The sequence below is a fragment of the Stegostoma tigrinum genome, chromosome 12 (genome assembly GCF_030684315.1).
Source record: "Stegostoma tigrinum isolate sSteTig4 chromosome 12, sSteTig4.hap1, whole genome shotgun sequence".
NCBI classification, from domain to species: domain Eukaryota; kingdom Metazoa; phylum Chordata; class Chondrichthyes; order Orectolobiformes; family Stegostomatidae; genus Stegostoma; species Stegostoma tigrinum.
The window spans coordinates 38,050,067-38,072,628 of NC_081365.1; the positions used below are offsets into that span (position 1 = coordinate 38,050,067).

A 22,562-nucleotide genomic window follows, 5' to 3' on the forward strand; every position below is an offset into this window, starting at 1 on the left:
AGGGGTGAAAGATATAGGACAGATGTCAGAGGTAGTTTCTTTACTCAGAGAGTAGTAAGGGAATGGAACGCTTTGCCTGTAGATTCGCCAACTTTAGGTACATTTAAGTCGTCATTGGATGACCATATGGACGTACATGGAATAGTGTAGGTTAGATGGGCTTCAGATTGGTATGACAGGTCAGCACAACATCAAGGGCCGAATGGCCTGTACTGTTTTGTAATGTTCGATGTTCTCTCCTCGGACCCACTTCCTGTAAAGACTCCATTCCATTCTCTTACTAAGTATGAGAAACAGTGCAGACAAAAAGATGGTAAAAAAAGAATTTTCGCATGGTATGTGGATGGATGGTACAGATTGAATATTTACATGAGATCCATGGAACTGAAACAAGGGGAGGTTCTCAAGAGAAAAAAAAATCGGGGCTGTGAAGTTTAAAGATGTGGCATCACCATTAAGATTAAAATTGAAGTCCTACTGAAGGCTTTGGTGAAGACTTGGGTCATTCTACAGATAAAGCCTTGGGACTGGGACAAGGAATAGGCTGAGGGAGGAAATTGGTCAATGAAGTGACTGTCAGAGTGGAAAAGAGACCGTGGTCTTCTTGCCTCAAACTCTGCCATTTTTGCAACAAAATTGCCGGACTATGGAGAGGATTGTGAAGGAAAATAAAGGAAGAAGTCCTATGTCTTCTTTTCCAAAAGAGGAAAATTTATTAATCTCCATATCTCTCGAGGTTTCCCTCCAAAAATGTACCTTTTTGAATTTCTTCCAGTCTATTCTTAAGCAAGAATTGGAACAGCATGCTGGAGCAGCCTGGCTCAGACTTCTCTACAAGGATGATCACTACTGGTCTAGACCATCACAACACCTTCGCCACTCAGCAGAATGCCCATAAGTACATCTGAACAAATATCACAGGCCGACAACCAGAATACTGGAAAGCATGAGAACCTGGGGGTGGAAGATGAGGTATATTTGAATTCCACTAGAGAGTGTTTCGATCACATCTATTGGGACTGGCTCTATTCCAGGAGGTCTAATCCCACGATTTGCTCCCAGAATTAGCGGCTAACACTCCCATCCCGGAGACACACAGCTCCCAGGGTGAAATGATTCCAAAATGGAATGGCGCTGGCCTGTCAGGTACTGCCCCTACAGCATTACCCTCCCTAGTTTCAGTACAGCTAGAACTGGTCAAAGAGATCGTGATAAAAAATCATCGACTCTTGTACACATCTTTGAGGCCCTTTTCCATGGCTGCACAGTGCAGTTGGTCCTGAAATGTGAGCTGCAGTTCCTGGATTTCCGGAATACAGAAGCACACCCTCAGGAAACAATGTTCTCAGGCGCTGAAAATTCCCAGATTGCGTCATATTCTGGATGACGGGTTTTCACAAATGACTTCAGAAGGCATTCCACGCCACCACCACCCCACCCCAACAAAAAAAACCTGAACCCTAACCATTAGCTGGATAAAAAAGAGAAACGAAAGTAAGGAAATGCAATACTTGTTTGAGGCTGGGACTGTATAAAATCGAGCAAGTTTTTCCTCTTTTTTGCCAGTAATCTCTGTGCAATACTCACTTCTCGGTTTGTGTGAGAAGCACCGTGGATTCTCGCTGAGTTGCAAGTTTCACTGTTGAATTCCCGGTAAGTGTCATTCACGATGGGAGTCTAAAGCGAAATGTTTTGCTCTGACCCGCGGTTCCTTCCACCGAAAGTCGGCAGTTTACAGCCGATTGTTCCTTTTGAAAAACTGAAACCTGTGTGTTACAGTGTAATTCGACACTAAGTTTAATGTGTGTGGGCCTCGAGGCATTGTACCGGGCAGAGTGAAAGGGTTAGACAACGGAATAAGGAAGGAACGGGGAACTGAAAACTTGAAATATATTCAAGTTGAATTGATCCACTGGAGATAGGATGGGAAAGTACATTGTTGGGGAACTACCGTTAACAGCGAACCGTTAGTGAAGAAAGTGAATCTTTAAACGTCCTGTAAGCGAAAAGGGGGACAGGATTTCAATAAATGATAACCAAAACAATTTAAAATTATGGTCAGAGGAGCGTGGAAACACAGGCCTTAGGAGCAGCAATTGACCTCGCGAACCGTGAAGCGTTTCTGCTATTTAAATATTCATGACAATTGCGTTCCCTATTCCCACTTTCTCCCCCGTACCCTTTGAACCTTTTATCCCTAAGTAATATATGCAACCCCTTCTTGAGAACGTTCAGTGTTTTAGCCTCAGGCACGTTCTGTGGCAGAGAATTCCAAGCTTTACTAGGTGAAGAAATTTCTTTTCATTTCAATCCTAAATAGCGTACCCTAATCCTGAGACTAGCCCTGTTTCTGGACTCCCTGGTCGTCAGGGACGTCCGACAGGCGCTCCCTGTGTCTGGTCGGATACTGCAGCAATCCTAACCGATTCTATCTGTTCTCATTACGTCAGTCCTCAATCCCAGGAAGCAGCCTGGTAAATCTTCGCTTCCTGTGTAGCCAAAACATCCTTCCTCTGATAAGGATTCCAAAAGTGCACACAGTACTCCAGATGTGGTCTCACTGGGGCCCTGTAAATTGCAGTAAGGCATCCCTGCTCCTTTACTCAAACCCTCTAACTATGAAAGCCAATATGCCATGTGCCTTGAGATAATGGGAACTGCAGATGCTGGAGAATCCAAGATAACAAAGTGTGTAGCTGGCTGAACACAGCAGACCAAGCAGCATCTCAGGAGCACAAAAGCTGACGTTTCGGGCCTAGACCCTTCATCAGAGAGGGTCTGATGAAGGGTCTAGGCCCGAAATGTCAGCTTTTGTGCTCCTGAGATGCTGCGAAGGGTCTAGGCCCGAAACGTCAGCTTTTGTGCTCCTGAGATGCTGCTTGGTCTGCTGTGTTCAGCCAGCTCCAAACTTTGATACCATGTGCCTTCTTCACCTGCCAGCTCAGATGAAATTTGTCGGGACTAGGGTCTATAGAATTTCCTTTGGGATAGTAGGAACTGCCGATGCTGGAGTCTAAGATAACAAGGTATGGAGCTGGATGGACACAGGAGGCCAGGCAGCATAACAGGAATAGGAAAGCTGACATTTCGGGTCTGGACCCTTCTTCAGAAATGGTGGAGGGAAAGGGGGCTCTGAAATAAATAGAGGGAGGCAGTGATAGAAGGTGGATTGTGGAGCAGATAGTTGGGAGAAAAGACAGACAGGTTAGGGAGGCAGGGGTGAAGCTAGTAAAAGTGAATAGGGTAGGAAGTTGGGATGGGGGTTGGTCAGTGGGGAGGGAGGAGTGGATAGGTGGGAGAGAAGACAGACGGGTCAAGCTTCTTTCCCTCCCTCTTTGACCTGTCCGTCTTCTCTCCCACCTACTTGCTCCTCCCTCCTCACTGACCAACCCCTATCCCAACTTCCTACCTACACTCACCTTTATTAGTTTCACCCCTGCATCCCTGACCTGTCCGTCTTGTCTTCCAACTATCTGCTCCACGATCCACCTTCTATCACGGCCCCTGCTATTTATTTCGGAGCCCCCTTTTCCTCCCCCATTTCTGAAGAAGGATCCAGACCCGAAATGTCAGCTTTCCTGCTCCTGTGATGCTGCCTTGCCTGCTGGGTTCATCCAGTTTCCCACCATAGAATTTCTTTTGGTGGGCCAACTTTCACTTAATGTTCACTTCTACATGCAGGAACTATCAAAAGTTCCATAATGTTTAGTTGGTTTGCTTACAACACTGAAAATCAATCACTATTGCTCACAGTTTACATGGAATTAATGATTTTCTTACCTTACGTATGTATATTTCTAATTTCCTTTCTGCTTATCCGCCCATTTAATAAAACAGAGATCATCTTGGTTTTGTGCTGTCACCAACTTCTTAAAACAAAATGGACAGATTTTTAAAACCTGCAGGGAAACAGTTGGAAAACTTGACGAAACAAAGCATGGAAAGGCTAATTCAAGATTTGCAGCATGCTGTACCATTGAAGAAATATGCATCAGAAAACAGCAAACTCAAAGTTGATGGTGATGACTTTCAATCAAAACCTCTAGGAAGGAAACTGGAAATAATTGGAAGAAAGCAACTGAAATTCTTGGCAAAACAATTTGTGGATGAATCAGATGTGACTGAACAGTTCAGTGGTGGGCATGGAAGTGATGATGACAGGTCAGACAATGCCATTGACAGTAGCTGCCAGGATGAACTTACTTCGACAGTTGGTAAGCATTTTGTATTCATGTCTCATTACACTTTAAAATTCCAATTCCAACATATAAAAATGCTGAGAGGGTCAGGAAAGAAACATTTTTGAAGTGCTTTCTAAAGTCGGTCCACTAGAGGAAGCGGTCTTTCAAGAAACTGAGAACACACAGATAAAAATTTCTCGAATTGAATCAATTTATTGAAGGTCCATGTGATAATTCAGGAGTCTAAGACAGGTCCTCTTGCAGCATTCCACAGGGCTTACTTTATTATTTACTTATTGAATGTTAGCATTGCTGACTGGACCAATATTTATTGTCCAACTCTAATTGTTGTTGAATGTGGTGCTGTGTATCTCTCAATATCTCATTCCACTGGTGAGCCATCCAATGTAAGGACTAAGGGAAACTCCTCTGCAGGCTACTGAAGTCTGCCGCAGACAACTATTTAGGGCTGACTGAGGTTCTCCCCAAAATATGGAAACGGCAGCACAGAATAAGACATTGACCAACTTTAGAAAACATTTCAAAAATGTTTCCATCCTAATGTACCTGGCCCAATTCATTACCCTTTATCTTTGCCTTGTTCCTCACAGTTATGTCAGAAATTTGTGGGTCAGTAAGCTCAAAATCTTTGACTTCTTCAAATATTTAAGCATAGTTCATATTGTGTACCATTGCCTCTTCAGGCCCAAATTGTAGCATTTGGTGAAACTTCCTGTTTTGCATATTAATTAGCGTTAACTTTATGAATAACTCATGTTTGTTGATTAATGAGTCTGATACATGTCTTTATCCCTTAGCAGATACTCAAAATGAAAATGTAACAGATGAACTCAAGAAAAAGCTCCAGAATGTATTTCAGCAAGGAAAAGTCCCATTTCATGTCAGAACATTGACTGTTTGTGGCTATAGGAGTGCTGGGAAAACAACTCTACTGCGTAAATTACTGAATGAATCCTTTCGGGAGGATGAGCCCATAACTGATGGAATACGGACTGGACAGATAGATATTAAAAACTGGGAGAAAAAGTTAGGTTAGTATTCAATTAGAGACTATGACAGGATTGAATTCCCTCAATAGTCAGACTGAACCAAAATGGAATGTAGGATATTGCAATGTAGTAATTTGATAAATAATCTCGTTATAGTGCTGTGCAGAAAAGGACTGGCTAGAAACTGATATGTTAAGAACAGTGTGTGAAATTTGCATGCTGTTTTCTTTTAGTGATGACTCAATGAAGTGTTATTCTCCATTTTGTGGTAACTCTTATGGACAAAATCTTCCTTTTGGGCAACAGTATCACTGTAAGCATAGGGAAACATGTCTTGCTCCAACTGTTTTTTTTTCCTTTATTCATTCACGGGATGAGGGTGTCACTGGCTAGGCAGAATTTATTGCCCATCCCTAATTGCCCGGAGGGCAGCTAAGAGTCAACCACATTGATGTGAGCACAAAGTCACATGTAAGCCAGACCATGTAAGGATGGCAGTTTCCTTCCCTAAAGGCTTGTTGTTCTGTTGACCAGGTGGTTCCTTGAGTCTGTTGTATCATTCAGTAAGATTGTAGCTGATCTGGCTGTGACCTCAACTCCACTTTCCCACTTGTTCCTCTGAACCATTGACTTCCCTATACTTTAATAATCTGTCTGATACAGTCTTCAAGATATTCAATGGTTCAACCTCCACTGCCCTTTGAGGGAATAAATTCCAAAGTCCTCGAAAGAAGAAATTCTTCCTCATCTCCACATTAACTTGGTGACTCCTTATCAAAAGCTATGGGCTAGATTTTACCAGCTGCTGAGGGACAGGCTGGAAGGAAGATGAGGTGTCTGTAAAATCACGAGGAGAGGTGGGAGGTAGAGTGCCTGTAGCATTCCCACTACCTCTAACATCTTATTAGCTATGGAAAGACCATCTGTGAACCCTGGTTTTATTTTCCACCAGAGTTGTTGACATGTCACCTCATCAAATGCTTTCTTGAAATCTAAGTACAGTACATCCACTGGTACCCCTTAATCCAGAGCACATGTTACTCCTTCAAAGAACTCTAATACATTGTTTAACCTTGATTTCCTTTTCACAAATCATGTTAATTGTGCCTGATTATTTTGAATGTTTTGAAGTGTTCTGCTATAACATCTTTAATCATAGCTTCTAATATTTTTTCCTGTGACCCATATAGTTTCCTGCTTTCCATCTCCTACTCATTTTGATTTAGTTTATTTGTAAGATTTATTTTATTTATTTGTTTTCATGTGCAGTGTTATAAAGCAGAGGTTGACCCCCCTCTGAGAACGAAAACCAAAATACCCAAAGAGGAGCACCTCGCCCTATAATCTATAAAAAGGACTGTGAAAAGTGGTGTAACCTCTAATAGGATGCAGTTCCAATAAAAAGAGGTCCCACTTATATAAAATAAAAATAAAATTTAGTCTTTTGAAATTACAGCCAAGTTACATGCCTGTTGGAATGCTGTGTGTCTTCTCTGTCAATTCCTTTGTCAGAAATGTTAACAAGTTGTGCCAGGGGTCCCATTGTTATTTAGATGATGCATTATCTAAGACACAGAGGAGTCAGCGAGAACCAGAGATATTGGGAACTACAGATGCTGGAGAATCCAAGATAACAAAGTGTGAAGCTGGATGAAGGGTCTAGGCCCGAAACATCAGCTTTTGTGCTCCTGAGATGCTGCTTGGCCTGCTGTGTTCATCCAGCTCCACACTTTGTTATCTTATAATAGTGTGAACCAGTGACTGTCTCTTGAGAACTGAGGGCTGCTAACTCTCGCAGTTGGCAGTTTGCTTTGTCTGATTTCCCCCTTCTTTTTATTCCATTGGTGACATATCAATGGGATTGGCCCTGTGTTGTCAAGATTTAAATTTAATTGGCTTTTGGTTTTTGATATCTAAGTACCTGGTTAAAATTGATTGGTGAAATTGAAAGCATGTTGTTTTGGTAAAAATTGTTACTTGGCCTGCCAACTGTATGGCCTTTCGATACAAATATTTCAATTCAGGCGCTGTCTGTGTACTTGCAAACTTTCATACTGCTACTCACAGACATCCATTTTAAGTTTCTAAGCATAAAAAAAATCATCTTTTAAAGGCGCCACGCAATGCTTTCCCGCAGCATTTTAAAAACACCAAATTCTAACTTCCTGCCTCCCAATCAATAAGTACTCTCCCTAATTTTGCAACACTGCCTTGCTCTGAAATAGAGAGAAGATTGTTGTGTCATGTCACCACTCTTCTGCACCATCTGAATCACGGAAAAATAAACCAAAACACAGAATATGAAGGCAGAAAAATGAAGAAATAAAGCAAGTGTCCAATTTTACAGTCCCTCTTGTAAAGTGTTCCATCGACGAGTCCTCTTCGATGCACTGTCGCCAGAAAGAAAGTCCCCACTCTTTGGCACCACCTCACCTCTACTGATGCCCTTTTGAGTAAGAGAGCTTTATTCACTTAATCATAGAATCTCTACAGTGTGGAAGTAGCCCTTTCGGCCCACTGAGTCCACACCGACCCTCCAAACAGCATCCTACCCAAACCTAGCCTGCACATCCCTGGATACTATGAACAATTTCATCATAGCCAATCCACCTAACCTGCACATATTTGGTTTATGCAAGGAAACCTGTACAGACATGGGGAGAACATGCAATCTCCACACAGTCACCCAGTGGTGGAATCAAACCAGGTCTGTAGCGCTGTGAGGCAGCAGTGCTAATCACTGAGCCACTTTGCTGTCCTACTTATATTTTGTATTTAATGTAACCTTCCCCAAACTTAAAGAATTCTGGAAAATTGGAAGTTACACATCAACTGTCTCACTAGCCACTTTTGTTGAGGCCCTCGGATGAAGTCCACCAAAATCCTTTTGACTTTTTTTAATAACCCTAGCTTTATCTGTTGATATTCTCTTAGATTTGTACTCTCTATCCCTTCCTGTCACAGTGGGTTTTTCATTACCTGTTTTAACACCTGTCTCTCTTGCATCGTCTCTACTTTTTGATTTACCACATCTGCTCAACTTTGATCACCTGCCTCAACTATTTGGTTTTCTACTTCCATAGTTATAAGACTCACTAGAACTGTGGCCCCAGCACAGTTTAGGTGTAGACCATCCCAATGGTACAGTCCCAACTTTCCCCTGTAATGGTGTCAGAACCCCACAGACTAGAAGCCACCCCTCCCACACCAGCCTTTGAGTCATTTCATTCATTTCTCTAATCTTATTTGCTCGGTGCCAATTTTCACATGGCTCATGTAATAATCCAAAAGTTATATTTGAGCTTCTGCTTTCTAGCTCCTCAGAGTGACTATGCACTCTTTCCTTCTTCTACCTATGTCATTGGTGCCAATATGGATTATAATGACTGGATCCTCTCCCGCTCTATCAGGGTTGTTCTTCAGGCCTGAGCATACATGATATGGCATGGAGCAAACAATGCACCTTCTGTATTTTCACTTTTTGTGAGAATAAAAGGCGCCAATTCCTTTCACCGTACCGTTCCCTACAACTGCTATGTTGCGTTTACTCTCTCTATCTTGCCACGGGTTAGTTAGCTAATCCATCCTGCAGCATCTACTCTCATTCAAATAAGCTGAAAGAACCTCAAACCTGTAGGTTCGTTGTAAGGATTGAGGCTCCCGCCCATTGGGTAGCCTTACCCGTCTCAGCTGCAGCTTCTCTACTCTGTCTGTGACCATGGATCAAATCAGAAGATCCCATCCTAAGGCTTGACAGCCTGCTGGTGCAAAATATCCAGGAAACTTTCCCCTTTCCTGATGTGTCGCAGCGTCCACAACTCAGGCTCCACCTTATAAAATCTAAGCCAAAATTACTGCATCCACAGATTGTTCTTACAGGTGTGTTTTCCCTGGATTACACCAGCATTCACAAGCTCCTACATCTCGCAGCCACTAAACATCATTCTCTGTAACCTCCTGCAATTTCCTATCCTCCCTCAAAGCAATGGGCAGCCTCTTACTCTCCACAGACACATCATGCAGTCTCCTCTCACCACAGCTCTCCTGCAGCTTGCTGACTTCACCCTACCCCACAGATACACCTGATCCTGGCCTCAGCTAAATGCAGCCCTTTGTGACCCTTCACTTTTTTTGTGTCCTCTACTAACTGACCACTACTCCTCCACTTACAGATTCTTGTCTCCTTCTTGTGAGCTTATGAGCAGCTAGTGTGGCGGAGAACTGACCACCAATCATCCATGTTTGACTAATAAGTCTACAAACTTTGAAGTAAAAAGGCAGATAATGCTGGAAAGCTGTCTTGTAAGGGCACCAAGGATGTTAATATTGGTGTGTAACCCCAGAAGGCTTTATATTTGAAACATAAGCACATGTTTTTTTCCTTCCTGATGTGATTGACCTGTTGAGCATTTTCTAACATATTCTGTTCCAAATTTAGATATCCAGCCTTTTCATTTTTTTTTCTCCTTTATTATGAATAGTTCTAATTTCTCGCAACTTTGTATGATCTCAGGCAATGTTTCTTCTTCTGTTGCTTCAGTCAGATGTAAATAATGCAGCCAATGTCTGAACCTACGGGTTATTTGAATGTGTATTCACTGAGCAAACTGATGTGATACTCTAAACATGTCATTAATCATTTTCAAAATATGTCTTTTCTTGCACATAAAGATAATCCAAGTGATGATCTAACGACTGCAATTGCATCCTGTGTTTTAAATTCTGACAAAAAAAACCCTGAAAGTAAGTAAACTTGTATAGATCGTCTTTTATTAAAACTGTAAAAAAAAATGTATTTAATGGGAAATAAATACATTCTAAAGTTTGAGAAGATTTGTAGCTTGGGTTGTGGATGAGCTTATACAAATGCTCGCCGAGCCAGTGAGTTTGGTTGCAAATGTTTCGTCATCCTGCTAGCTAACATCATCATTGTGCGTCCAGTAAAGCATTGCTGTTCTGTCCTGCTTGTTATTTATGTGCTTCAGTTTATTGGGGTGTTTGGTATCACTTCCAGTTCTGTTTCTCAGTGGTTTGTACACAGGGTCTAATTCAGTGCATTTGTTGGTGGAGTTCCAGTTGGAATACCAGGCCTCCAGGAATTCCCTGGTATGTCTCTGTTTGGCTTGTGCAATTATGCATGTGCTGTCTTATTCCAATTCGTGTCCCTCTTTGTCCATGTGTAGTGAGACAAGTGAGAATGGGTTGTTTCTCTTGGTGGCTAGTTGGTGTTCATGTATCTGTATTGTAAGTTTTCATGCAGTTTGGTTGATGGTGTGTTTCTCATGGTATTTTGTATATTACACTGGTTTTTCTGGTTTTGGGTATGGGATCATTGACATTTGTCAGTAGCTGTTGTAGGGTGGTTGTCGGTTTGTAGGCTACCCTGATACCTAGAGGTCTGAGTAGTCTTGTGGTCATCTCTGAAATGTCCTTGATGTACGGTAGGTTGATATGTGATTCTGGTCATGTTGTGGTCTGTCTTGGCAGTAACGGTAGTTAGTGCCTTTCTGGTATCTATTCATTTTGAAGACTCCATATCGGTGCTGCTGTTTGCTTTGTATAGTTCCAAGTTGCTGCAATGTGTTGTGGCTCATTTAAATAGTGTCCTGAAGCAGCTCCATTTGTGGACATTGGGGTGGTTGCTAGTCTAATTGAGTATCTGGTTTTTATGTGTGGTCTTTCTATATATGCCAACCTGGTGTTTCCCGTTGTTTTTACGTTCTGCCATTATGTCCAGGAAGGGTAATTGGCTGTTGTTGTTCTCTTCTTCTTTTGTGACATTTATCCCAGTGAGGATGTTGTTTATGTGTCGGTGGGTTTCTTCTAGTTCTGTGCATTTGATAATCATGAAGGGGTCATCTACATATTTAACCTAGAGTTTGGGTTGTACAGTGGGGAGCAGTGTCTGTTCTAACCTTTGCAGTACTGCTTCTGCAATCAGTCCTGATATTGGGAATCCCACTGGTGTTCCATTGATTTGTTTGTACATGCCATTGTTGAAGGTGAAGTGGGTTGTGAAGCACAGATCTAGTTGTTTCATCGTGGTGTCCATACTGATGCTGTTGGTGCCCTGGGTGCCTGCCTACGAAATTCATACAGTGGTGTGGCAATTGTCTCTTTGGCTGGATCGATGTTCATGGATGTAAATAGTGCTGTTACATCGAAGGATATCATCACCCCGTCCTCTTCTATCCTGGTGTCTTTGTTGGTGTTGAGGAATTCTTGGAAGGACTGAATGGAGTGGGTAGTGTTGTCAACTAAGTATTTCAATTTCTGTTGTCGTTCTTTGGCAAGGCTATATGTAGGTGTTTCTGAAGAAGGGTCTAGACCCGAAACGTCAGCTTTTCTGCTCTCCTGATGCTGCCTGGCTGCTGTGTTCATCCAATGCTACACCTTGTTATCTCAGATTCTCCAGCGTCGGCAGTTCCTACTATCTCCATGTATGTGTGTGTGCCTGGTCGTGAGACAATGGTTCTGAGGGGAACCCCAAGTTTGTTCACCTTGGGGAGCACATAAAAGCACTTCTGTGGACTCCCCAAGCTACACAAACTAGGGGTCCCCGTCTGACCCACTGTCTCACTACCAGCACACCTACATATAGACTTGCTAAAGAACTACAACAGAAATTGAAATACTTAGTTGACAACACTACCTTCTTCATCCAGTCCTCCCAAGAATTCCTCAAGATTATCAAGGACACCAGGATAGAAGAGGATGAGACAATGATATCCTTCGATGTAACAGCACTATTTACATGCATAAACATCGACCCAACCAAAAAAACAATCGTATATACAAACAAATCAATGGAGCACCAGTGAGATTCCCAATATCAGGACTGATTGCAGAAGCATTAATGCAAAGGTTAGAACAGACAGCGCTCCCCACTATACAACCCAAACTTCGGGTCTGATACGTAGATGACACCTTTGTGATTATCAAATGCACACAACCAGAAGGAACCCACCGATGCATGAACAACATCCTCACTGGGATAAAATCCACAAAAGAAGAAGAGAACACCAACCGAATACTCTTCCTGGATATAATGGCAGAACGCAAAAACAACGGGGAACTCCAGGCTGGCACATACAGAAAGACCACACATAAAGACCAGAAACTTTACACTGGCAACCACCCCAGCACCCGCAAATGGAGCTGTATCAGGATACTATTTAAATGAGCCACAACACATCACAGCAATCCAGAACTACGCAAATCAGAACAGGAGCACCTATACGGAGTCTTCAAAAAGGAATGGATACCCGAAAAGCACAATACACCGTTACCTTCGAGACAGACAATAACAGTAAGACACAACACGATCAGACTCACTAATCACACTACCATACATCAAGGATATTTCAGAGATGACCACAAGACCACTCAGACCTCTGGGTATCAGAGTAGCCCACAAACCAACAACCACCCTACGACAGCTACTGATGAAATTAAAGGATCCCATATCCAAAACCAGCAAAGCTAGTGTAATACACAAAATACTATGCAAGGACCGTGAGAAATACTACATAGGACAAACTGGATGAAAACTGACAATACAGATACACAAACACCAACCAACCACCAAGAGACATGACCAGTTCTCACTTGTCTCACTACACACAGACAAGGGGGGACGCGAACTCGACTGGGACAGCACATCCATAATCACACAAGACATGCCAGAGAATTCCTGGAGGCCTGGTATTCTAAGCAGAATCCCATTAACAAATACATTGAATTAGACCCTGTGAATGAACTATTGAGGAACAAAACCAGAAGTAATGCCAACCAGCTCAGCAAACCGAGGCACATAAATAACAAGAGAACACCGACGCTTCACCAGAAGCACACTGACGATGTTACCTAGCAGATTGGTGAAACTTTTGCAACCAAACCCACCAGCATGGCGAACATGTTTACAACCTCATAGCTACAATCTGTTACTGTTTATGTTGTTCAGGTTGTTCACTAAAGCAATTTGGGTCTGAAAAAGAAACGTGAGAAGAGAAGTTGTGTTCTACAGTTTTGTTATTGCACAAATTACACTGCTTAACGGTATAATGTGCATTGCACCTTCAGCACAAAATGCTCATACAGCAGAGAATTGACATTGGTCCATTGTCAGAGAAAAGACCCTCACCAGGATTTGCATGAGATTTGCTCTTTTGTCCATATGTCCTCATGTGTACAAAAGCCAGTATTTGTTCCTTAGAAGTGAACATCACCAGCAAGGCCAGCATTTATTGTTCATCTCGAATTGCCTTTGTGAAAGTGATGAACATAGAACATAGAACATAGAACATTACAGCACAGTACAGGCCCTTCAGCCTTTGATGTTGTGCCGACCTGTCATACCAATCTCAAGCCCATCTAACCTACACTATTCCATGTACGTCCATATGCTTATCCAATGACGACTTAAATGTACCTAAAGTTGGCGAATCTACTACCGTTGCAGGCAAAGCATTCCATTCCCTTACTACTCTCTGAGTAAAGAAACTACCTCTGACATCTGTCCTATATCTTTCACCCCTCAATTTAAAGCTATAACCACTGCAGTCTATTTTGTGTGGGCCCACCCACCGTGCCACAGGGAGTGAGCCCCAGGATTTTGACCCAGGGACAATAAAGGCACAGTGATAAATTTCTAGGTTAGGATGGTGAGTATCTTGAAGAGGAACTTGCAGGTGATGGTAAGACTGTATATCTGCTGGCCTTATCCTCATGGATGGTAATTGTCCAGGGTTTGGAAGATCCTGTCTAAGGAATCTTGATGAATTTTCCACAGCATTTTGTGGACTGCACATACTGCTACACTGCCACAGTGCAGTGATGTTAGGAAGGGAGTTTGAGCATTTGAATGCAGCACCATTGTAGGAACAATTATATCGATCCAACTCAGAATTGGGTGGTGGGGGATGGGTAACTTGGTGGGAAATTTGCAAGGGGTGATGTTCCTTTGAGTCTGCTGCCCTAGTTGTCTTTCCAGGTGAAAATGTTTCGGGTTATGTCATATGGAAACAAAAAGGTGGAATATGCTTTGAGTCACAAGCTATTTCTTCACCTCTAGGAACACAAACAGAGCACAGTGGCACTTGTACAGAAGAAGAACAACAATGTGTCATTGAAGGTATGTTTATGAGCATGATTCTGTAAATTACAAGAGTAAATTGCAAACCTTAAGTTGGAATACCTGAAATACACTTCTGAAATGCTTTACCCATCAAAAATAAAGGTGACATATCCTCAAAATTAGTTACACCACTTTATTTTAAATATTTGTGCACGCTGTGGTTTTCCTGCATCTGCATATTTCCCTATTCATACGTGTAAAATACACACATGTGGGTGTAGGCATATGCATCCTGTAACAAATACAATTCAGCCTGCACTCTTCACCAATAGACTGAGGACAAATATGTAAGGAAACAATCATGTTTGGTGCTCTCATCTCACTCTCTAATAACTTCACTGCATATTATTGCAATGCTTTTCATGATAAATTCACATTTAAACTCAGACACCAGTTGACATGGCAATAAGTGAGACTGAGAAAAGTGAGAGGGACAAGTCTCAGAACTCCCTGTTTTAGGCCACTAAGCCAGCCTGAAAGAAATCAAAAATGGATTGGACGTTTTCGTGGTGCTAAGTGCCACCAAGCTGTATAGAAATGTATATTCATAGTCTCCAGAGGATTCTTAAAATATGCTAGGACTGTTTGGAATCACAGCCATGGTAACCATGGAGGGGTGTGGTGTTGGAGGCAGAAGCATTGGTACACGATGGTATGCTTTGTCACCCATAAGCTGTGCATAAGTCTGGTCTGCTTCCCTAAAGAAGTTAGGAAGGGCTGAACATTGGAGGATGGATGCATCATGGTAGCTTTATACATCTCAGGTATTGATGTGCAAAGTGCTCAAATTGTTGGCAAGCCCTAACTGGGCATTGTGAGGATAGAATCCTGTCTTCCTGATGTTACTGTAAGCCAATGTACTGTCAGCCCTCAAAGCAATGACAGCTCCATGGATATTGGGGAAACCAGTAATCCCAAACACTTTGATCCAATCTCTTTGCTGGTTTCTGTGTTGGCAAAGGTGATGTTTCAACAATGCCCTGACCTCCTGGAATGACTCTTTGGCCTGGAAATTGAGGGCAGCTATGTTACTTCTGTAATCTTAAGTGGGGACGGGAAGAAGTGGTGCCACCTGGTGAGTGCATCCTCCTTGTAAGATACTTTACTTTTTACAAGCAACACGTTTCTTTCTCCCTGTTCACGCAATTCTCTTCAATTTCAAATCTGTTGTCATGAGCAATTTCCTCAAAAAAAAACAGCTCTTGACCTCCGTGGTCCTTGCAAATTGCATCCCATCTCAAAAGCTCTTCAACATGTTGCAGGTTTCCTAATGTCCTTTAGGGAGGGAAATCTACCATCCCAACTTGGCCTGGCCTACATGTGTTTGCAGACCCACAGCAAAGTGGCTGACTCTGAACTTGCCTAGAGCTCCAATCGTAATTACGGATGGGCAACAAATGCTGACCTTGTTTATAAATTTATATTGTGCATTTAAATATGATTACATTGAACCATAATAAGAAACAGAATTAAATTTTCTCTCAGGCAGTCCATCATCTAACTGAAACAGACACTTGACAAGCCTTTCCCCAGGATCAAGAATGTTAGTTGCAAAGGTCCTCACCACTGACAATCAGAAATCAGGCCTCTTTCTATACTCAGCAGCGCCAGTAAGCTAGCAGTGGCTGCAGCTGGTATGGCACCCACCCATGGCCTTGGAATTAGGGAGGGACCCTGGCTCAAATGGATGTGGTAGAACGGGGTCTGAAATAACTCCACAGAGACCAGTATCTCATCACCAAGTCACCCTATCTAACCCTCTGATTATTTTATATGTTTCAATTAAGTCACCTCTCAACCTTCTTCTCTCTAATGAAAACAGCCTCAAGTCCCTCAGCCTTTCCTCGTAAGACCCTCCCTCCATACCAGGCAACATCCTAGTAAATCTACTCTGCACCCTTTCCAAAGCTTCCACATCCTTCTTATAATGCGGTGACCAGAACTGTACGCAATACTCCAAGTGCGGCCGCACCAGAGTTTTGTACAGCTTCACCATAATCACTTGGTTCCGGAACTCGATCCCTCTATTAATAAAAGCTAAAACACTGTATGCCTTCTTAACAGCCCTGTCAACCTGGGTGCAACTTTCAAGGATCTGTGTACATGGACACTGAGATCTCTCTGCTCATCTACACTGCTAAGAATATTACCATTAGCCCAGTACTTTGCCTTCCGGTTACTCCTACCAAAGTGCATCACCTCACACTTGTCTGCATTAAACTCCATTTGCCATCTCTCAGCTCAGCTCTGCAGCTTATCTATGTCTCTCTGCAACCTACAGCATCCTTCGTCACTATCCACAACTCCACTGACCTTAGTGCCGTCTGCAAATTTACTAACCCATCCTTCTATGCCCTCATCCAGGTCACTTATAAAAATGACAAACAGCAGTGGACCCAACACCGACCCTTGTGGTACACCACTAGTAACTGCTCTCCAGGATGAACATTTCCCATCAGCTACCACCTTCTGTCTTCTTTCAGCAAGCCAATTTCCGATCCAAACTGCTCTATCTCCCACAATTCCATTCCTCCGCATTTTGTACAATAGCCTACTGTGGGGAACCTTATCGAACGCCTTGCTGAAATCCATATACACCACATCAACCGGTTTACTCTCATCTACCTGTCTGGTCTCCTTCTCAAAGAACTCAATAAGGTTTGTGAGGCACGACCTACCCTTCACAAAACCGTGCTGACTATCCCTAATCAATTTATTCTTTTCTAGATGATTATAAATCCTATCCCTTATAACCTTTTCCAACACTTTATCAACAACTGAGGTAAGACTCACTGGTCTATAATTACCGGAGTTGTCTCTACTCCCCTTCTTGAACAGGGGAACCACATTTGTTATCCTCCGGTTGTCTGGCACTATTCCTGTAGACAATGACAAGTTAAAGATCAATGCCAAAGGCTCGGCAATCTCCACCCTGGCTTCCCAGAGGATCCTAGGATAAATCCCATCCGACCCGGGGACTTATCTATCTTCACCCTCTGTAGGATTTCTAATACCTCTTCCTTGTGAACCTCAATCCCACCTAGTCTGGTAGCCTGTATCTCAGTATTCTCCTCGACAACATTGTCGTTTTCTAGAATGAATACTGTTGAAAAATATTCGTTTAGTTCTTCCCCTATCTCCTCTGACTCCACACACAGCTTACCACTACTATCCTTGATTGGCCCTAATCTTACTTTCGTCATTCTTTTATTCCTTAAATACCTATAGAAAGCCTTAGGGTAGCCTTAGGGTGGCATCTGAGATAATGGGAACTGCAGATGCTGGAGAATCCAAGACAACAAAATGTGAGGCTGGATGAACACAGCAGGCCAAGCAGCATCTCAGGAGCACAAAAGCTGACGTTTCGGGCCTAGACCCTTCATCAGAGAGGGGGATGGGGTGAGGGTTCTGGAATAAATAGGGAGAGAGGGGGAGGTGGACCGAAGATGGAGAGAAAAGAAGATAGGTGGAGAGAGTATAGGTGGGGAGGTAGGGAGGGGATAGGTCAGTCCAGGGAAGACGGACAGGTCAAGGAGGTGGGATGAGGTTAGTAGGTAGATGGGGGTGCGGCTTGGGGTGGGAGGAAGGGATGGGTGAGAGGAAGAACAGGTTAGGGGGGCGGAGACAGGTTGGACTGGTTTTAGGATGCAGTGGGTGGAGTGGAGGAGCTGGGCTGGTTGTGTGGTGCAGTGGGGGGAGGGGACGAACTGGGCTGGTTTAGGGATGCGGTTGGGGAAGGGGAGATTTTGAAACTGGTGAAGTCCACATTGATACCATTAGGCTGCAGGGTTCCCAGGCGGAATATGAGTTGCTGTTCCTGCAACCTTCGGGTGGCATCATTGTGGCACTGCAGGAGGCCCATGATGGACATGTCATCTAAAGAATGGGAGGGGGAGTGGAAATGGTTTGCGACTGGGAGGTGCAGTAGTTTGTTGCGAACTGAGCGGAGGTGTTCTGCAAAGCGGTCTCCAAGCCTCCGCTTGGTTTCCCCAATGTAGAGGAAGCCACACCGGGTACAGTGGATGCAGTATACCACATTGGCAGATGTGCAGGTGAACCTCTGCTTAATGTGGAATGTCATCTTGGGGCCTGGGATAGGGGTGAGGGGGGAGGTGTGGGGGCAAGTGTAGCATTTCCTGCGGTTGCAGGGGAAGGTGCCGGGTGTGGTGGGGTTGGAGGGCAGTGTGGAGCGAACAAGGGAGTCACGGAGAGAGTGGTCTCTCCGGAAAGCAGACAGGGGTGGGGATGGAAAAATGTCTTGGGTGGTGGGGTCGGATTGTAGATGGCGGAAGTGTCGGAGGATGATGCATTGTATCCGGAGGTTGGTGGGGTGGTGTGTGAGAACGAGGGGGATCCTCTTTGGGCGGTTGTGGCGTGGGCAGGGTGTGAGAGACGTGTTGCGGGAAATACGGGAGACGCGGTCGAGGGCGTTCTCGATCACTGTGGGGGGAATGTTGCGGTCCTTGAAGAATTTGGACATCTGGGATGTGCGGGAGTGGAATGTCTTGTCGTGGGAGCAGATGCGCTGGAGGCGGAGGAATTGGGAATAGGGGATGTAATTTTTGCAGGAGGGTGGGTGGGAGGAGGTGTATTCTAGGTAGCTGTGGGAGTCAGTCTGACTGCAGCATCTGCAGTTCTTACTATCTCACAAGATGCAGTGGGCCTTTTAGAAAAGGAACAACACAGTGCATGCAAGATGGTTCTAAGACATGTGGCCGTGACCCCTGTTATTTTCACAAGATACTGTTAAATGCCCACAGAGACTGCCTGCGTGCTGAATATTTGCAGCATCTTCTGGTTTTTTTTTATTTGGGTTTCCAGCATCTGCTGTATTTTGGTTTCTGACAGATTTTTATGCCTTATTTTGTTTTCAGTACAGCTGATTTTCAACATTTGGATGAGTTATTGTCTCCTTAAAATTTTCCTTTATTTCGAAGATTTTCAAGGGTCCAGTTTTTAATCTCAAAATTAACTCATTGATACGGACAGATGATTCAGCAAAGTTTTCAACCATAAGCAGACAGGAAATTTGGCTTATACAACCTGAATAAAGCCTAAGTTTTAACTGTAACAAAACTGCGCTATTACCCTTTAATAAAAACATGATATGCAGATATGTGAACAGTTGTCTGACTTGGTGAGTGTTTTCCAGTAGTTTATATTTAAGATTTGATTTGCAGCGTCTGCAGCATTTTGCCCACCAGCCCCCGCCCCACCCCCCGGCCCTGCAAAATAAATTCAGTGTCCAAGATCTCCAGCAGTCAAGACTGTAGAAAATAACCACAGATTCTTTTTTTGTGGTAGATGCTGTTGTGAATGAAAGCTTTGCTAAGGAGATACTGATGAAAGTGAAAGAATCCACACAAGCACCTGAAGAGTTCTCAATATTTAGATACTATGACTTTGGAGGACATGTGGAGTATCAGCAGATGCACATGCCCTTTTTACCTAACAATGCCATCTACCTGTTAGTTGTCAACCTAACTCTGGGATTAAATGACACACTACCAATGAAGGAAAGGCTGCTCAGAGGACAGAAAATAATTGATTCCTGTGGATTCACTGTGCAAGGTATGTTAAAGTGACATACGCCCTGTAATTGTTTTGAATGTCTGGTCTTAACCTGAATCGTAGTGAATGACAATGCATAATAGAACATAGAACATAGAACAGTACAGCACAAAACAGGCCCTTCAGCCCACAATGTTGTGCCGACCATTGATCCTCATGTATGCACCCTCAAATTTCTGTGACCATATGCATGTCCAGCAGTCTCTTAAATGACCCCAATGACCTTGCTTCCACAACTGCTGCTGGCAACGCATTCCAAGCTCTCACAACTCTCTGTGTTAAGAACCCGCCTCTGACATTCCCTCTATACTTTCCACCAACCAGCTTAAAACTATGACCCCTCGTGCTAGCCATTTCTGCCCTGGGAAATAGTCTCTGGCTATCAACTCTATCTATGCCTCTCATTATCTTGTATACCTCAATTAGGTCCCCTCTCCTCCTTCTTTTCTCCAATGAAAAAAGTCCGAGCTCAGTCAAGCTCTCTTCATAAGATAAGCCCTCCAGTCCAGGCAGCATCCTGGTAAACCTCCTCTGAACCCTCTCCAAAGCATCCACATCTTTCCTATAATACGGCGACCAGAACTGGACGCAGTATTCCAAGTGCGGTCTAACCAAAGTTTTATAGAGCTGCAACAAGATCTCACGACTCTTAAACTCAATCCCCCTGTTAATGAAAGCCAAAACACCATATGCTTTCTTAACAACCCTGTCCACTTGGGTGGCCATTTTAAGGGATCTATGTATCTGCACACCAAGATCCCTCTGTTCCTCCACGCTGCCAAGAATCCTATCCTTAATCCTGTACTCAGCTTTCAAATTCGACCTTCCAAAATGCATCACCTCGCATTTATCCAGGTTGAACTCCATCTGCCACCTCTCAGCCCATCTCTGCATCCTGTCAATGTCCCGCTGCAGCCTACAACAGCCGTCTATACTGTCAACGACACCTCCGACCTTTGTGTCGTCTGCAAACTTGCTGACCCATCCTTCAATCCCCTCATCCAAGTTCAACTTTTTGAATTCCACATTTTACAAAAATGCTATTGTGCTGAAGAACAGAAATTAACTATCTCTCGTCTTTGAATAATCTGTCATTTGCTTGTAAACATTGAGAGTTGAGTTTTTCCGGGAGTTGATTTATTCGGAATGAGAAATAGATTCTCATGGTTATAAAGCATTTCTGATTGAGGCAATCCTCCATTCCATTTGTAAATGGGGTTGACACCAAGCTGTCAGCAAAGTTAAAGTAGTGGATCAGGAGAAGCTCATGAGGAAAACCCTGGCCTGGGTGCTCTGTTAGGTGAATAATTGTCTCTATGTTGCAGAATCAAATCAGGTGAAAGCACAAGCAACACAATTTTCTCTCAGTCTGTGACTAAATGTCGACAATGAAAATTTTCATGTCCTTAATCCATTACAGTAAGTGAATAACTGCACAATAGTGAAGGCAATGTTTTCTCAGTTTCTCTAGAGGTGGTGCTACCATTTTACTTCAGCTCATTGCAAGAAACACAATTGAAAGATATAATACTTCCCACGTCTAACTGTTAGCAAGATCAGAGGGCTAACTTACATATAATTAATAACATTTGGTTTTATTTTGTTATGAATTTTAGGGGACGCAATGGCCCCATGTTAATATCGCTAAGCTATTAATCCAGAAACTCAGCTATGTTCTGGCGACCTGAGTTCGAATCTCGCCATAGCAGATGGAATTTGAGCTCAATAGTAATCTGGAATTACAAATCTACCATTGACCAAGAAACCATTGTTAATTATCGGAAAAACCCATCCGGTTCACTAATATTCTTCAAGGAAGGAAAATGCCATCCTCACCTGGTCTGGCCTACCTGTGTCTCCAGACCCACAGCAATATGGCTGACTCTCAACTGCTCTCTGAAATGGCCAAGCAAGCCACTTAGTTCAAAGGCACGTAGCCATCCAGCAATGCCAACACCTCACGAGTGAATTAAAAAAACAGAATTTAAACAAAGTAATAATACAACTCAGAGTTTCTGGGGCCTGAATCCTCAACGTGGTAGACATAATCTCATGCCTCAACAATTGGCTGAATTTTACATTCAAACATTTTTATAAGTTTGGAAGCCATGCAATTTTGCATTTATGTACATATCTAAATACAAATCTAGAAAAAAGCATCAACACCATTACAATTAACTTAGCACCTCACAGTTTGTCTCAAGTCTATCACTTGAATTTTTAAAAAATTCAGTCATGGGACAAGAGCATCGCTGGATAGGCCAGCAATTATTGCCCATCCCTAATTGCCTAGAGAGCAGTTAAGAGTCAAACATATTGCTGTGGGTCTGGAGTCACATGGCAGACAGACCAGGTAAGGATCAAAAACAAAGTTGCTGGAAAAGCTCAGCAGGTCTGGCAGCATCTCTGGAGGAGAAAACAGCGTTAACATTTCGGGCCCGGTGACAAAGGGTCACCGGAGCCGAAACGTTAACTCTGTTTTCTCCTCCAGAGATGCTGCCAGGCCTGCTGAGCTTTTCCAGCAACTTTGTTTTTGATCCTGATTTGCAGCATCCGCAGTTCATTTGGTGTTTAGACCAGGTAAGGATGGCAGTTTCATTTCATTGAGGACATTAGTGATCCAGATGGGTTTTTCCAACAATCGTGGTCATCATTAGACTGTGG

At 43.3% G+C, this 22,562-nt stretch overlaps 1 protein-coding gene across 2 annotated transcripts in view; it reads left to right on the forward strand.

Annotated features, from left to right (window-relative positions):
- Window positions 1-1,363: 1,363 nt before the first annotated feature.
- Window positions 1,364-22,562, forward strand: part of LOC125457048 (uncharacterized) — a 39,590-nt gene continuing 18,391 nt past the window's right edge. Inside the window, exons 1-6 of one of the 2 annotated variants that reach the window (XM_059650287.1) lie at window positions 1,364-1,653; window positions 3,838-4,214; window positions 5,000-5,233; window positions 9,863-9,934; window positions 14,265-14,324; window positions 19,632-19,898. In XM_059650287.1, the coding sequence (XP_059506270.1) occupies window positions 3,881-4,214; window positions 5,000-5,233; window positions 9,863-9,934; window positions 14,265-14,324; window positions 19,632-19,898 (967 nt within the window). In that variant the 5' untranslated portion in view covers window positions 1,364-1,653; window positions 3,838-3,880. The remainder of the gene's footprint in view (window positions 1,654-3,837; window positions 4,215-4,999; window positions 5,234-9,862; window positions 9,935-14,264; window positions 14,325-19,631; window positions 19,899-22,562) is intronic. The other variant, XM_059650288.1, reaches the window with a different exon arrangement.